Raw genomic sequence first — 16,289 nt, forward strand, 5'->3', positions numbered from 1 at the left:
CTAGAAAAGTCACATAACATATACAAATATATAAAATATCCAAAATGGAGTACCTATTACGATATTTAAAGGATGAAACAAATTCCTATTTAGAATTTGTTTCTTCAGTCTCGTTCATGAATATGTAAAGTTGCATAAATAATATATTACTGTTATGGTGATTCAAAGAGAAGTGCAGGGTCAAGAGGTGGTTTCGAGAAAAATGACTTTTAATAACAAGTCAACGATTTCACATACATCGCACTTATATTCGAAATATAAACTGTGATACCTTCCGTTTCGATAGGAAAAATTTCTTCTTTAATATATGTCGTAGATGAGAGGAAAGCCGAAGCCTTTCCTTGCAAATTTTGGCAACATCCTCTAGCACTCTAGCCTAGATTTTATCATAGCTGTAATTGTTCGAGATTTGTGATAGCGAGATTGGGTTCGAGGTGACAATTGGTCGCCGAACGGAGGTCTGGAGTGGTCGTATGGGTTTTCCGAGGCATGCGGCCTCGCCACGTGTGAGGTTGCCTCGGAGGTGCCGATACAATGGGACATACATTGTATTAATAATCAAACTCCAGTCAGAAACTGCCTAGCAACGACATTTGGAACTTCCTCGATGCTTCCAACGAGTGCGTATCAAACTCCAGGCAGAGACTGCCTAGCAACGGGCGTTTGGAACCTTCTCGATGCTTCAAAACGAGTATAGAAAACAAAATGCAATCGTACAGCGAGGAAAATCTGCACGAGGCTGGCATTCGTGCGATTGCCTTGGAGAGTGACACATCGAGCATTTTCAACAATCGTATTTTGCGCCTAAGATTAGTTTACGTTTAGTAAAGAGTTATCCCGTTGACCGTGGATTCGTTTGAATCCAGAAAACATTGTTAATAGTGTTTATTAAATTTATTAGTCGTAAATCATATTATTCATTAAACTCATTATTCGTTAAACTTATTATTCATTAGACTTATTATCTGTTAAACTTAATTATTCGTACAATTTATTATTCACTAACTTCATTGTTCATCAAACTTATTATTCATTAGACTTATTATTTGTTAAGCTTTGTGATAGTCTTGTATATACGTGTAAATATAATCTCGGCCTTGTGAAACGATGACTAATCCACGCGAAGAGTTGTTACGCGCCCAGAATCCCAATCTTAATCCCACATATATATATATATATATATATATATATATATATATATATATATATATTTAGATTTTATAAAAATATATGACAAATAATAATTATTAATATAAATGAAATAATAAAAAAATGTAATAAATAATAATGATATACATATAATAAATTTTATTATATAATAATTTCTTACTAATATAATAATAATTATAACAATATATATATAAAAATAAACTATTTTCCTATTATTTGGTAGCAATGACTGAATTTAAGCGAAAGTTGCAGATACACCCTTTCGACTTAACATGGTGGAATAAGCACAGCTAAAAATTTTTTGTCTCTTGATTCCTCGTGATTTCAACGCGATTGTTCCATCCCATGGAAGTTATCGGTCGACTCATGAACTGCGGTAAAAAAAAAAAAAAAAAAAAGAAAGAAAGGAGAATAAAGGACGTTCGTCGCGAGTAAATCGCCTTTGACGCTTTCTGGTCAACGACTGACGCGTTCACAGCGCACAATCGGCGACACCATAGACCTGCGCCGATAAGAAGTGGAGAAGGGGCACACGCAGTCGGGCCATTGCATAATACAATCGGCAGCGACACAGCACGTATACTCCGGAATGAAGAAAATACGCCTGTGAGCCCGAAACGACGGTTTGCACGAGTGCCAGAACCGCGAGGATCATGCAAGAACACCCGGTATGTACTTATCACGATAAAACACCTTTCTTTATTCCATATGAACACATTGTTCACGAGAATCGAGGTTTTTCGCTTCGTAAGCATCGGCACATTCTCCAAAAGTGTTTGAGAATCGTATAAGTTTCTTTCGCACCATGCAACGTGTTAATGCAGAAACTGTAATAAGGTTCTCGTTAATTAAAGTGGAATTTATTCTCAAATAAACATGAATGCAGCAGCGAGTTGCTTACGCGATGCATATTTCAGTTTTTCATTCAACGATAAGAGAAGACGCGAACCAACACTTTTCATAAAAGTTGACATAAATATAAAAGCTAATAAATTTCCATCGATTGAAATGAAATTTGCATTCGAATGAGATTATGCACTGCGCGTGGATTATGCGATGCAGATGTTTTTCATTTGACGACGAGAGACGCGAGCCGATGTTTTCCAAAAAGTATCGGAAAATTCTAAAATCAATTCCGCAGACACTTACTACTAACACCGTGTCAACGTAGCAACTCTGATAAAGATTTTCGCTGATTAAGATTGAATTTGTTCTCACATTGAAGAGAATATCGCGAGTGAGTGGTACCTGTGATGCAGACCAAGTTAGAGAATTTGGATGCGATATCAAGGCCACGGGTCGAGCTGAATTAGAAGAATTGATCTTTCCGATTGCTTGCGAGTATGACGTTGTTTGAACTGATAATTGTGCTCTGTAAATGTTAAGTGTAATTGTGTTTGAAAGTGAGTAACATAGATGAATTTTGAGCGATATCTTTGAGAATGTTAGTAGATGAGAATTGTCTGGAACGATCAAAAACTACGGGCAAACACACCGCGCTAAGCCTCTTTGTAGCAGGAATTCGATTAGGAAACAATGGCATTATGCTCGATTGTTACTGTACGTGTTCGACGCAGCTTCGACTTTTCGGATGACGAGCATTGTTCTTAGACGGCCGCGTGACTCTAACAGCTACGTGAATTTTGGATATAACTTGCTACATAGGTCGATTATAAAGTGATTCGAGAGAGATTGACGATTAGTCGATGCTTATCTAATCTCGTTGAGGAAAATTACTGATGCTCTTCTTGTCACAATAAGTCTTTAGATAAACATAACATAAAACGGTGACTAAGGCGCGATGGCAGAATCGTAAAAAAAATGTTATGTTCGTAGACAACAGATAACAAGAAAATGGATTTTTTACTTAAACAAATTAATAGACTTTAGGAATATGGCAGCGAGTTAAAAATCTAGAAATTTATATGTTTCATATGACGTGATTAAATTTTAATTATTATGACGAGCTAAGATATAATAATGCAATTTCATAAACTTAATAAATAATGAAATGGATTAAGAATTCTGGAATTTCTTTAGCATAGTTTCAGTCGAACTTGAATAATCGTTTGCGCTCTACTAAAAATCGTTGACAAAAAGATTTCAATCAAAATTCAAACATCCAAACCTTCGACAAATTTTTATCACTCTAATTATATTTCAATTATTATTTCTATGATAAATTATGCAAGAATGGATTTTGACCGAAATTTAAGTCAACATTATAGAAAATTATACAAAACAACTCCAATCAAAATTCAAAATTCCAAGGCTACAAAAAGTGTCTATTCCAAATTTTAGAATATTTTATCCAAAAGTATTACAACTAAATTTAAGCTGTTATTTTTTCTCTACTAAAAACATTCTTAAAAAAATTTTTTTCTTATCAAAATGCGGAGCTTCGTTAGAAACGTTTTTAACGTTTCCACGAGCACTTTTTTAGCAGCCATTCCATTAGGCCCTGTTCCATTTTAACTCAAGGTCGTATCTTTTTCTAGTACTGGCGCTCAACCATCGCGATAACGTGCGGTTTCGTGGTCATCCTCGCGGCTGCTGTTTGGACTATAAGGAAAACTTCCCATGAAAAACGGAAGCGGTCTCGAACAAATGATTCAAAAGAGCCAGACAAAGTGAACGCGAATGTTAATAGCGAGAGCAACATAAATAACAAGAACGAAGTAACTCGCGAAGAAGATGTAAATGTGGAGGAAAATGAGGAAACATACGACAAGCAATCTCCGAACGATAAGGAATATCTGAACGATGAGGAACGTCCAAAGGATGAGGAACGTCCAAAGGATGAGGAACGTCCAAAGGATGAGGAACGTCCAAAGGATGAGGAATGTCCAAAGGACGATACGATTGCCGAATTACCAGATCCAAAATGGGAGAAGGTTGGCCAGATTCAAGAACTATATATGTATCCATTGAAGTCTGGACGTGGAAAGAATGTAAGGGAATGTGACTTTACCGAATATGGAATGAAATTGGACGATGCAGGAAAGTTCACCCTCAGAGACAGGTAAGCAAACTTTTTATGATAGTTCACCTAGATATGATCTTCAATTGTAGGGAAAATTTTATTTGTCAGTAATTTTTTTGTCATGTACCTTGGTTTTGGCCTTAATATTAAACATGATATATCCACGAATACAGTAAAAATGTTATTTATCATGTTTCAGATTAGTTACGCTGTATTATATCAGGTTTTTTTAGTTTTTTTAGTTCTTATATTTGCTTAAGTGCATTTTGCTTTTGATAAACGTTGAATTTTTTGTGTAGAAAATTTGTTTCTCATTTATTGAGAATTAATTCTATTATAGCAATTGCACTGTCGCATAAATATGTCAAAGCTTTTGTAAAAAGGTAATGTCCATTGTTAGGATCATTCTTCAGCCCTAATACTCATCCTAGCTCACGTTCTCCAGTGATTATCCTACAGAACCTTTAACACGTATACTATGAAAATATTAAAAAACAAGGAAACATGCATTATTTTCATTATATCATTAACATTTATACTTGTTTCTTCAATGAAACGTCATCAAACATCTTCAAACTCCCTTCACAATATTCTATTAACATTTCCAACTCTTTCAGCTCCGTTCTAATAAAATTATAAAATTCGATCATGTACTTCCACTGAAACATCATTTATATTCACTATACAGAAATTTCACTGCACTACAATAAATTAGCTTCACTATACGAGAACATTGTATTACAATACATATAACTAACAACAACGACATATAACTAAATCCTACAGACCCCTTCCCAAAGGAACCAAAGATGAATCCCCTGCTGTTCATCAGAATGTTTCTAGTGTACAACGAGGAAACTGGACGCTTTCAAACCGGAAGACAATACCCAACCTTGATCTTAGTGAGTTTATCGGCGGTGGATGAGAACAAGGTGAAGTTGGAGGCTGTAGGGATGCCCAGCGTGATCTTCGAGGTTCCAAAGAACTTGAAGGACGCGTCTGAAGCCGTGCAGTGCAAAATGTGGTGGGGAGAGCCAGTGAAGTGTATCGATTGTGGCACGGAACCCGCCGAATGGCTATCGAGGTTCGTATTTGCATCTCTTCCCTTTCTACCTCGTAAATAAGTTATGAATTTTTACGCACTTGTAGGAAATTTGAAAATGTGAAACTGTTGCGCTTAATACGAAAAGATATAAATATTACTAAATATAACATAAAATATTACCAAAACAGGCTGCTTTCTGCGATATTTGAAAGATGAAACAATATCTTCAAAAATACGAATTCGCACAGAAATTTCTCGATAAATTTTATTTTCCCCTATTTTTCGATGATAAATGTGTCCTATTGATTTTTAGTCGGATAAATTAATTCTGACTTGCTTCGACATTGATGCACTTGGAAAATTAAAAAATCAAATTGGTGGATTTCTAAATTTTTATTAATTTTCATTATTGCTATTGATTTGTAATTAATTCATATTAATTTTCATTGATAAGACTCACGTTTCTTTGTAGATTTCTGACTGGAACGACTTCTGGTCTTCGACTGGGGTACACGATGATGGATAGAAGAGACGTTTTCGTCGATCCGTGGAAAAAATTCACTCAAGTATACCGAACACTTAGAAGCGAAGATACCGTAATTATCTCAATTTTTGTCTTCCTTTAAGCGGGAAATTCATATACTTTGCCGATCGAAGGGATGTTTTCTAGGGGCTGTTCAGTGACCTGGCCAGTTATATGTTAATGACCACAAGCTCCGTTGAACAACTGAACGAAAAATTGGAGACACCAGTGTCTACTCTACAATTCCGTCCAAATATTTTGGTCTCTACGCAACAACCATTCGCGGAAGATGAATGGGAATGGATTAAAATTGGTGAACGTGTCGTGATTAGGAACGTCAAACCGTGCTCACGGTATAGTAAACATATTTTAATTATCATGCACTCTTAAGTGATTAATTTTATGTGTCCCTGATATCATCAAAATATTGCAATTTAAAACAAATATTTACAACGACGACGAGTAAATTTATAAAATAAACGAAATAGATATATACAGGACGTTTCAAAATTACATATTCCGTGAATGATTCATTTAGAACGCTATAACAGTGAGATTCTACTATGTTTCTAGGCGAAGATTCTTCAAAGGTTCTTACGCGAAGAAATATGTATACTTTGCTTTAGTAGTTAACGCATATACCGCTAATATACTCTGCTTATGATGTACGATCCATAAGATCCTTAACACCTTAAAAATTTTAAGTGTAACATTTATCCACCGTTTCTCGAAATGTAGAATTCAAGTTACGGATTACTTGAACAATGCAATTCATATTTCAGATGCAAACTAGTGGGCGTGAATCCAGAAAACGGCGTGATGGACAAGGAGGAGCCGTTGAAGACTTTAAAATCGTACGACGAGATACACTATCTTCATCGAGCACATGGATAAACCAAGAACTCACAACTACACTGGTTGACAAAAGTCTTTGTACATATAATTGATTTTTTCTGTATATCGTGTGTGTCATATAAAACATTTTAAAATTGTAAAATGTTTCACGTAACGTGCCTTATACGTTGATTGAAAGTGTCCATAAGTGTACAAATAACTTTCGTGAGCCACTGTACGTCAGAGATTCGCCTTTATTGAATCAATTTCTAATCTTCTCCAGTTTCAGGGAGCCAACTGACCCAGAACGAATCTCGCTGGAGGGCAAGGCGCCAGTTATGGGGATATATTGTGGACTGTACGTTACTGGAAGAGTGAAGATCGGCGACGAGGTGTTCATTCATCGGTCTAATGATTCGTCGGTAGAATTGAATCATCGGGAGGCAGAAAATCCTAGATAGATAAGAAATATATTGAAAACTAACTCGCTTTCGATGGCCTTTCTATTTCAAGATAGATAAAGTTCGTGCGTTAAAAAAGATACCGATATATGTACGTTCATGTTTGATGAACAATTATGGATTATAGTATTTTCAGGCGAACGACTCAATCGAGTAATTTCTAGAAGATTCGAAAGACTTCAAGACAATATAAATGCGCCATTTGTACGATCGATTCTTGTCAATTCAAAGCTATGTAATTGTTATACATTGTATATGTATGTTAGGTGTCCTAAAATAATTGGCACTGGTTTGCATCGGTGTTTCCCAATTCATGTATTTTAGGGCACTTCAGAGATAATGTTTAAAAATCGTTATGCTAAATAAAGTTTTGATTGTTATACAAAGTCCATGTCTATTATTTCCTTTTTTCTTCCTTTTCCATGAAACCCAAGCTAAGTTTGAAAATGATTTTACTTGTGATTTTACCTTAAAGAAGAATTAACTATTTTAGGAAGAAATGATATATAATATTATATGAAATTAATACAGAGATATAAATTAATTTCCTATTAAAGACAATACAATACACACTAAAAAGCTGAAGATTTAGAGAAACAGCAGTTAACGTTCACAAATTTCACAAGACACCATCACCGTTGAAACAACTAGATGAACATTTTTTCATGTTTATATCTTCCAAGTAGAAGGATGTTGTAACAGTTTGTAGATCAGCTGAAATCTTATTTCGCGAGTGATACGAACGAAGACTCTGAGACGAATGGTGTATGATCGCGAGAGTAATTGCATAGGAGATAAATGGTAATCAGAGGCCATGTTAGATAAAGAGAAATGGTAGAAGAGTAGGGAGACTATAAATAGTAATACGTTCACAAGTACCATCTCTTTCAATAGTTTCAGTCTTCCAGACACGACACGTTCATGCATCATGTTGATCCATTCGTTACTCGCGTCCATCGTTTTTCTTTCCGGATCTTTGACAGTTTTCTGTCGCGATCCAAAGCCAGACGGTAAGCAGAATTTTTCTTCATTCTCCTATTCCTATAATCGTCATATAATATGTTAAATATAATTGCAATAGGAAAAGATTAAAAAATGGAAATTTGAACAGCGTTTCAGAACACTTTGGGTCACATTAAGCCTCAGACTTCACCGGAAGTGCAGGCTGAGGCTGCCAGAGGTGTTGCTGAAAGATTATTGGGACACGAACGAGCTGCAAAATTCCTAATGGTCGTGAATCCTGATCTTGGTCCTACTGGACTAGATACCTTCTTGGTAAATCGTATATCACGTTATAATTGTGTACAGATAAGCACAGTGCCGTGAATAATTGTAAATTCAATTCTGTTTCTAGATTTTTCACAATATCGAAACAATAGTTGACAGGATCGCTCATATAATTTCATGTTATGATACAAACCGAAACTGAAGATACAACAAACGAAAATTTTCTTCTTTTGAACTCTGGAAGAAATTACGTTTTCCTGTAAACTTGTGTTCTCGGCTGTGAAAAGAACATAATTCTCGTTCAATATTTAGCGCATTTTTCTTTACTTCTGATTGCTTTCGTTAATCATAGTGTTAGGTACACTATCCAATAATTTTTTTAACCAGTTAACTGCGGAATTTAGTTTTGGGAATCTCTCGTGGTATTAGGTCGTGGAGTGCGTAGATAAATACAAGCGGTGACGAGTACATTCGTCAAATGCGGTTAATCGGTTAAAGTTTCGTTTTGAATATCCATCTACCCGGGTTTTATGCTTTTCTTTACGTTCAACAATATTTTCCATAGGTAGCTTCTTCTGATCGTAAACTGTTTTTGCTAGAATTCTCCGCAGCTACTCAATCGGATTTAGATCAGGATTGAGCGACGATCATGATAATAATCCTATTTCAAAATCTTGATCCACGTTTTTGTAGTAGCTGCCTTCTTGAATAGGGGCATGGTCTTGTTGAAAAATTACCTTTTTGTCGTCTATTTCAGTTACAGAAGGGCAATAATTCGCCATGTAAGATCTCGTGATACCCTATAGCGTTCAATTTACCTTTAGAAAAACGAGTTCACGTAACGTATCCAGGCACGAGCAATGTTTTCCTGGAAATATCGAAGAAATAATGCAAAACACTCGTTTTGATTTATAATTATTCACAGCACTAAATATGAATAGATATTTGTGTCCGTAAGCTCTCAAGTTTGATAAAGACCTCGACCTTGCACTTGACACTGTATGGCCTTATTAGTATAAATATATAGATATACAGGGTGGTTGGTAACTGGTAGTACAAGGGAAAAGGGGGTGATTCTACGCGAAAAAATAAGTCGAAAATATAGAATACAAATTTTTCGTTTGAGGCTTCGTTTTCGAGAAAATCGACTTTGAATTTTCTCGAAATTTTTCACTTCATCACGTCTCGTTATAACGGATCTCACTGTAGATCTTTGTCTTGATTGACGTTATTTTTTTAATTTTTAAAATTTTTAAATTTTCAAATTTTTAAATTTTTAAATTTTTAAATTTTTATTCTATATTTTCGACTTCTTTTTTCGCATAGAATCACCCCCTTTCCGTTTGTACCACCAGTTACCAACCACCCTGTATATCTATTATCCAGATATACAGACTATATAATATGGAATTAATATAATAATGGTAATTCCAGAGTTATCAATAGTTTGCTCTACTATAAGTATTCGAAAAAGCAAAGAATTGCAATTCTTTCGTATCTTCGTGCCTTCAAAATTCCCATAAATGCATAAAAATCAGTAATCTACTTATTGCGCAACCGCAAATTCAACTTAATTGCCAGATCAAGAAAAACTCCTTGGATCAAGTGGAGATCTTTGGCAGTTCCGGCGTGGCTGTAGCTTGGGGCTTGCATTACTACCTGAAAACTTATTGCAACGTTCACATTTCATGGGAGGGGAATCAAATCGAACTTCCTCAGACTTTACCAGATGTTCGAGTAAAAGTCACGTCCAATGATAGGTACGAAGTTTCAAGCAAAGAAGATGAAACCACTCGTAAACCGCAAGGGAAGAATATGATAAGTCATATTTTGTATAAAGCAGCAATTGCTGAATTCGCTGCAACGTCAATGAAACCTATATTACCAAACTATGTTGCAATTTGGTTTCCAGACAAAATATATAACGAACATCTTGAGAATATCGACAAAAATGCATTTGTCAAATCCATTTGCTTCTGTGTAATCTTCGTCTGTATTTCTCTTCGACATTATTTAATTCTTGAATTAGGCTTGGTAGAATTATTTATATATTATTAGATTTAGAATTATTTAGATTAGATCTAGTATTATACGTATTGTATATTTTAAGAACATCTGAATGTCACAAAGCTAGTCGTTAGATTATTAAAATTAAAATTACTCATTAAATTATATTCAATTTGGATCCTAACAGATTGCTGTTGTTTCAACCATGTCACGCTAAATGTAATATGAAAATTCGAAAATTGACAAAAATTGATTTATCTAGTCCTTCTCGTGTAATCAACATTTGCTTCTTTCCTATGCTACTTAATCCATGAATTGCACAGGTTTAGGTACTATCAGAACGTATGCACTCTGGGTTACACTTTCGCATGGTGGCAATGGGATCACTGGGAAAGAAACATCGACTGGATGGCCCTTAATGGAATCAATTTGGCTCTTGCTTTTAACGGGCAAGAGGCAATCTGGCAGAGAGTATACCTCCAATTGAATTTCACTTCAGACGAGATTAATGAGCACTTTGCCGGGCCAGCATTTTTGCCTTGGTAACCCTTACAATGATTTCCGTTACAATAATCGCGGTCGAATCCTGACATTCGTAACATAATTCCAAGTATACTTCTGAAGTATATAATGAATTCTGCAGGTGCTCATTTATAGGTAGACAGCGGGTATTTATGCAAATTTATATCTTTGTGAACATACACAAAAATATGAAAATTGAGTAGCAGCTTATTTCAGTCATAAAGTTTATTATTTCAGCTTTAATGGGAGCTGTAGCTATTATTATAATGAATAATTTTACATATTTTATATTTTTATAGTTTCTGAATTTTGAGATCTTCTATAAATCCATCAACGTCTGCAGTATATTGATGAAACATTTCTTTATCTGTTTCTTTATCTCTCTTAGAAAATCTGCTTGTATTTAACTGTTGATTTCCTCTGAACAAAAAACATTGTAGAATTATCGATAACTTTCTGGTATTTTGGAAGGATTATCTATTTGACGAATCATTGAAGAGACACTTTCTCCGTTTACCTTGACTTATTGTAATCAATAGGTCCAAAGTTTCATTTGTAATTTTCTATATGTCATGGTTACTTATACAATTTCTTCAATCATGAAAATTATTAAGTTTTCAATCATTTGTTGGCTATCTGAAACTTGGTTCTCCACTCAACCATCAAGTCTGAAACTTAAAAAAGATGGAAGAATAGGAAATTAGTTCGTTATTTTTGCCAGAAACTTGATTTTGTAAAAAAAAAAAAAAAAATGGGTCCAGATCAACTGTGCTAAATCTATTAAAATTTAAAATCAGCAGAAAAATGGGGAAGACTTAACATCTTAATGTTTTAGAATTACCTCCTAATTCTTTTTATTGAAACTTAATTTTTGTATTAAAAAATTGATTTAAAAATTGTAGTAAAAAAAATTTCAAAGTCTCCAATCTTCGAAATTAGTTTCAAATTGCCTCCTAATTACTAATGCCAAAGGAGAATTAATAAATGTGAGAAACTGATCTACCGCAATTTTTTAAACGACTGGTTAGTTGTTCTTCCATGCAATTTTCATTCTAATCCTTTAATTAGGTCTAGAATGGGCAACATTCGAGGTTTTGGTGGTCCTTTAACCTCAAGCTGGCACGAAAGATCGCTTCAACTGCAGCATAGAATCCTTCAAAGGATGAGGGAATTAGGAATAATCCCTGTTCTTCCTGCTTTCACTGGGCACGTACCTAGAGCTTTTCCCAGACTATTTCCAGAAGCCAACGTGACAAAAAGTGCGACATGGAATTCGTTTTCGGACAAATATTGTTGGTAAGAAAAAAAAATTTCTCATCCCTCTGACATCACTTCAACTCTACGTTTATTGAATCTTATGTTACATATCTATCGTCGTATTATTGAATTTTACAATTATTGGTAGCATTTACTTGATCTTTAATATTTCAGATCGTAATAAAAAATTGCGATAAACTGTCATCTTTTCTTTCGTCTAAGCAAACGAAATTTTGATAATAAAATAGTTAAGAAACAATAAATATTTGCTTTGTGATATTTTGGATCTAGATATACATAATATTAATTAATCAATGATAAGATGTATTGATATATTACTCAATTTGTATCACCGATTAAATCTTGCTTACTTGCAGCCTTATCGTTCAGAGATAACGGATTGTTGTTATTTAGAGAAAATGATAAGCTAAGCCTCCACTCTTGTTGCACTATAAACATAGTCAAGATTATCATTTCTTACTTTTATGCTATACCTCACTATTTCTGAATGAAGATATAAATCTATTTTCAGCCCTTATCTTTTGGAACCTACAGATCCCCTGTTTCATAAAATTGGAGATCAATTTTTGAGAACGGTAGGTGAAATCTAAAATTCTCCCAAAGGATATTTCCATCTCTGTGTTCGTGGTTTCCAGTATATCAAGGAATTTGGAACCGATCACATATATAATTGCGATACTTTCAATGAAAACGAACCCCCCACCAGCGAACTGAAATTTTTGAGGAACGTAGGACATTCGATTTTTCAAACTATGCTGAGTGTCGATCCACAAGCGATATGGTATCACGATATATTATACTAATATTATATACTAACGTATATCAACATATATTAATAATCTGTTAACAGTTTACTAGTGTAATCGTTTATTAATCTAATAATAATAATTGGTAATTTACAGCTTCGATGGAAAATCGAAATAGGTTTTTAAAATTTAAAATAGGTTTCTCCATTTCACTGATATCTTACTTCTCCTAGTTATTAGTTGGAAATTAATTCTGCAGATGTTAAGCTGCCAAGAGTCAGAGTTGAAATCTTGTAAAATGTTTGAAATCTTTGGAAGACATAATAATTCCAAACTTTTAGTCGGTAGCATGTGTAGATATATATTACATTAATAATATTTTTTATGGGATAATTTGCAGCAAATACAAAGTAGCATTATAACGAAATTTGAAACTATTTTCCGATACATAAAAGTGAAATTATTTTTCAAGGTTAATGCAAGGATGGCTCTTTGTTCATGATGCTGTCTTCTGGACAGAGCCGAGAATAAAGGCTTTCTTAACCTCAGTCCCATTGGTGAATATGCTTAAAACAGACATTTGAATGAACGTTTTAAAAGCTCATACAATACTTATCTTCTTTGTGATCCTCGGCTTTTAATTTAGGGAAGACTGATAGTATTGGACCTTCAATCAGAACAATTCCCGCTATACAGTAAACTAAAGTCCTATTATGGCCAGCCATTTATTTGGTGCATGTTGCACAATTTTGGCGGGACTCTTGGAATGTTTGGTTCTGCTCAAATTATTAATCGGGTAAGTTTTCTACAAAAATGTACTCTCTACAATCTTTTACTCTCAAATTTCATCACTGGTGCACGTACGCCATGTTCTGAACGTTCGTTCACAAAATGGCGCTCTCTTTTACCACCTTACATAACCTCAACACGTGTAAAAAGAAGATTCGAATTATATAGCAAAACAACACTAAAAGATATTTAACATTTGAAAAGAGTGGAAGATTTCTTCAGTCTTAACTGTCCAAAATTAATTTGTGATAGTTTTCTAATTACCTAAAATTGAATTTTTCATTAAAAAAATTCAATCGCGATTAACTAACAATGAGATAATTTTGTTGCGTGATTACCGATTGTTTTTTAGCGAGTTTTCGAAGGAAGAAACATGGAAGGAAGTACAATGATCGGGACAGGTCTGACACCAGAAGGCATAAATCAAAATTATGTTATTTACGAGTTGATGAACGAGATGGCTTATCGTCAAGAACCTGTCAATTTGGATAATTGGTGGACAAATATCTATTAATTTTTTCATTAGAAAAATAATCGCGTACAAAATTACATATTCATAAATTGTAATATTCACTGTTTCAGGTTCGAAGATTATGCTAGTCGAAGATATGGAGCATGGAATGAGTACGCGGTTGCAGCATGGAAGAATTTGGGTAGTACCGTATACAATTTCCGAGGCATTTCGAAAATTAGAGGGAAATACGTGATTACCAGGCGACCGAGTTTGAATCTCGCTCGACTGGTGAGCTTAATTACTATTCTCTTTGAAGTTCTACCAGATTTTTCCCTATACTGTTCCAAAGCTGCAGCTATCGTAATTTAAAAGAGAACAAAGTTCTGCTAACATAGAGGAAATCATTATTTCATGTATACAATTTCGATAAAAGTTTATTTAATAACCAGAACCGGTTAGAAAATTAATATAATGTTCAATCAACCCATTAAGAGCCAACGTTGTGTTAACTCTTATAAAAATGATCTAGTCTTTTCAATTATTTATTAAATATGTATAATATGGGACATTGCACAGACTTGGTATGATCCGGAGAAGTTCTATTCTACTTGGTACATATTCCTGCAAGCGAGGCATGGAAGACAAAACAGCACCCTCTACCGACATGATGTGGTTGATATAACTAGACAAGCTCTTCAACTAAAAGCGGATAAAATTTACTCTGTTTTAGTCGAATCGTTTAATCAAAAGGATGTGACAACATTCAAGTAAGTTCTGGATTTGAGATTACTGAGTAGATTAAACGTTCTATTATCTTCGGTAGATCATAGATTGAAAGCTCTATTACCTACAACAGATAGTACATGACACCTACCTACAATAGATATTAGATAAATTCTAGCAATTTCATAATTCATCAAATTTCAAAGAGTATCATTTCAATATTATTAATTATTAGATTAAGGATTTTTATGCGTTTATGCGTTATTTAAAAGTGTAAAAATAGAATTTGTATAATATGCAGAAATACACATGTAAACTATCTAACGTAAAACAGCTTTGGGGATCTGTAAAATATTCATAAAAGATGTTAAAGAATTAATTTACTTAAAAAGGTATAAATTTGCATAAAGATCCCTAAGCTGAAAATGTTTTTGATTCATTCTAAAATTATGATTGATCATACATGTAGATTGCAAGCTGGTCGTCTATTGGAACTGTTCGATGACCTCGAAGCCATCTTAGCATCCAGTGAAGACTTTTTATTGGGAACATGGCTAGAAATGGCGAAAAATCTGGCTACTGATGATGCAGAGTCGAAATTGTACGAGTACAACGCAAGGAATCAGATTACTCTGTGGGGGCCACGAGGAGAGATTAGAGATTACGCGAACAAACAGTGGTCAGGAATTGTCTCGGATTATTTTAAACCTCGCTGGGCTATTTTCCTGGATGGGCTTACTACTAGTCTAACAAAGGGAACGAGCTTGAATATCACGAGGATCAACGAACGGATTTTCAAAGAAGTTGAAAAACCGTTTACGCTCTCCAGAAAAATTTATCCAACAAATGCGACAGGTATAAGATAATTTGTAATCCTGAAATTTTTATAGTTGAATTTTTTCTTCTTACTGAAATTTTTCAACCAGAGCTTTATAATATTAAATCTTAAAATCTGAATTTCTTAACATAGAAATTTAAGGGTCAAGCTTTCCTTTTACCGTGCTTTTGAATGTAGAAATTGTTAGCTCTGAAATATTGAAATCGCTAATTTTTATACTGGAAGTTTGGAATCAGACTTTTTGGCCATCTCAAATTTACAGTACTTTAATTTTGAACCTGGAAACGTTTTGTTCACAGGGGATTGCATCGACATAGCAATGCGAATTTTATCTAAATGGTATCAACCGTCCATTTTCGATGTATTCAGATCCATGAAATATTTAAATATTATGAAAGACAAAGGAAGAATGTAATATTTCAATTATTATCGTTCGAAGTGATTAAGCTTGTTACTGGTCACATTCATCGTAAAAATTGTTAAAAGTTGTTAGTAAAAAATAATATTGTTGTAAATGATAAAATGCAAATATTCATAAAGAAAACATACAAACTTAATACCATATGCCAGTAATAGTTAAAAGAAATGTATGTATATATGTATGCAGGATGTTTAAAAAATTGTACATAAAATATTCATTATGAATGCCAATGAATCTTTCATTTCATATTCATTAGAACAATGGTTAA

General features: G+C 34.1%; 3 protein-coding genes across 5 annotated transcripts in view; 2 read left to right on the forward strand and 1 right to left on the reverse strand.

The window, feature by feature from the left end:
• Positions 1-1,513: 1,513 nt before the first annotated feature.
• On the forward strand, positions 1,514-7,402 carry LOC117161121 (mitochondrial amidoxime-reducing component 1). Of its 3 annotated transcripts, none has more exons than XM_033342399.2 (7): positions 1,514-1,838; positions 3,669-4,192; positions 4,986-5,237; positions 5,671-5,794; positions 5,869-6,074; positions 6,504-6,575; positions 6,839-7,402. In XM_033342399.2, the coding sequence occupies exons 1-7, from the start codon at positions 1,824-1,826 to the stop codon at positions 7,014-7,016; spliced, it is 1,371 nt and encodes a 456-aa protein (XP_033198290.2). In that variant the 5' UTR covers positions 1,514-1,823; the 3' UTR covers positions 7,017-7,402. The 3 variants fall into 3 exon arrangements, with proteins under 3 accessions (XP_033198290.2, XP_033198309.2, XP_033198298.2); XM_033342418.2 differs by having other exon boundaries at positions 1,543-1,838; positions 6,504-6,654; positions 6,839-6,979; XM_033342407.2 differs by having other exon boundaries at positions 1,571-1,838; positions 6,845-7,402.
• Positions 7,403-7,912: 510 nt separating this feature from the next.
• On the forward strand, positions 7,913-16,213 carry Naglu (N-acetyl-alpha-glucosaminidase). Its single transcript, XM_033342386.2, has 14 exons — positions 7,913-8,026; positions 8,128-8,291; positions 9,825-10,003; positions 10,574-10,792; positions 11,841-12,068; positions 12,562-12,625; positions 12,686-12,831; positions 13,269-13,353; positions 13,443-13,592; positions 13,938-14,080; positions 14,168-14,327; positions 14,616-14,806; positions 15,232-15,617; positions 15,900-16,213. The coding sequence occupies exons 1-14, from the start codon at positions 7,945-7,947 to the stop codon at positions 16,013-16,015; spliced, it is 2,313 nt and encodes a 770-aa protein (XP_033198277.2). The 5' UTR covers positions 7,913-7,944; the 3' UTR covers positions 16,016-16,213.
• Positions 10,788-16,289, reverse strand: part of LOC117161108 (uncharacterized) — a 101,123-nt gene continuing 95,621 nt past the window's right edge. The window contains exons 11-12 of the transcript XR_013059926.1: positions 11,290-11,446; positions 10,788-11,192 (exon numbers count right to left, since the gene is read on the reverse strand). The gene's annotated coding sequence lies outside the window, so the exon portion shown is untranslated. The remainder of the gene's footprint in view (positions 11,193-11,289; positions 11,447-16,289) is intronic.

The sequence above is a fragment of the Bombus vancouverensis genome, chromosome 13 (assembly GCF_051014615.1).
Source record: "Bombus vancouverensis nearcticus chromosome 13, iyBomVanc1_principal, whole genome shotgun sequence".
NCBI lineage: Eukaryota > Metazoa > Arthropoda > Insecta > Hymenoptera > Apidae > Bombus > Bombus vancouverensis.

Coding starts and splice junctions, on each gene's coding strand:
- LOC117161121 (XM_033342399.2), top strand. Junction 4,193..4,985: donor AAGTTCACCCTCAGAGACAG/GTAAGCAAACTT, acceptor GCTGTTCATCAG/AATGTTTCTAGTGTACAACG. Junction 6,075..6,503: donor AACGTCAAACCGTGCTCACG/GTATAGTAAACA, acceptor TTCATATTTCAG/ATGCAAACTAGTGGGCGTGA.
- Naglu (XM_033342386.2), top strand. CDS start 7,945: ATGTTGATCCATTCGTTACTCGCGTCCATCGTTTTTCTTTCCGGATCT. Junction 12,069..12,561: donor TTTTCGGACAAATATTGTTG/GTAAGAAAAAAA, acceptor ATCTATTTTCAG/CCCTTATCTTTTGGAACCTA. Junction 13,593..13,937: donor CTGCTCAAATTATTAATCGG/GTAAGTTTTCTA, acceptor ATTGTTTTTTAG/CGAGTTTTCGAAGGAAGAAA.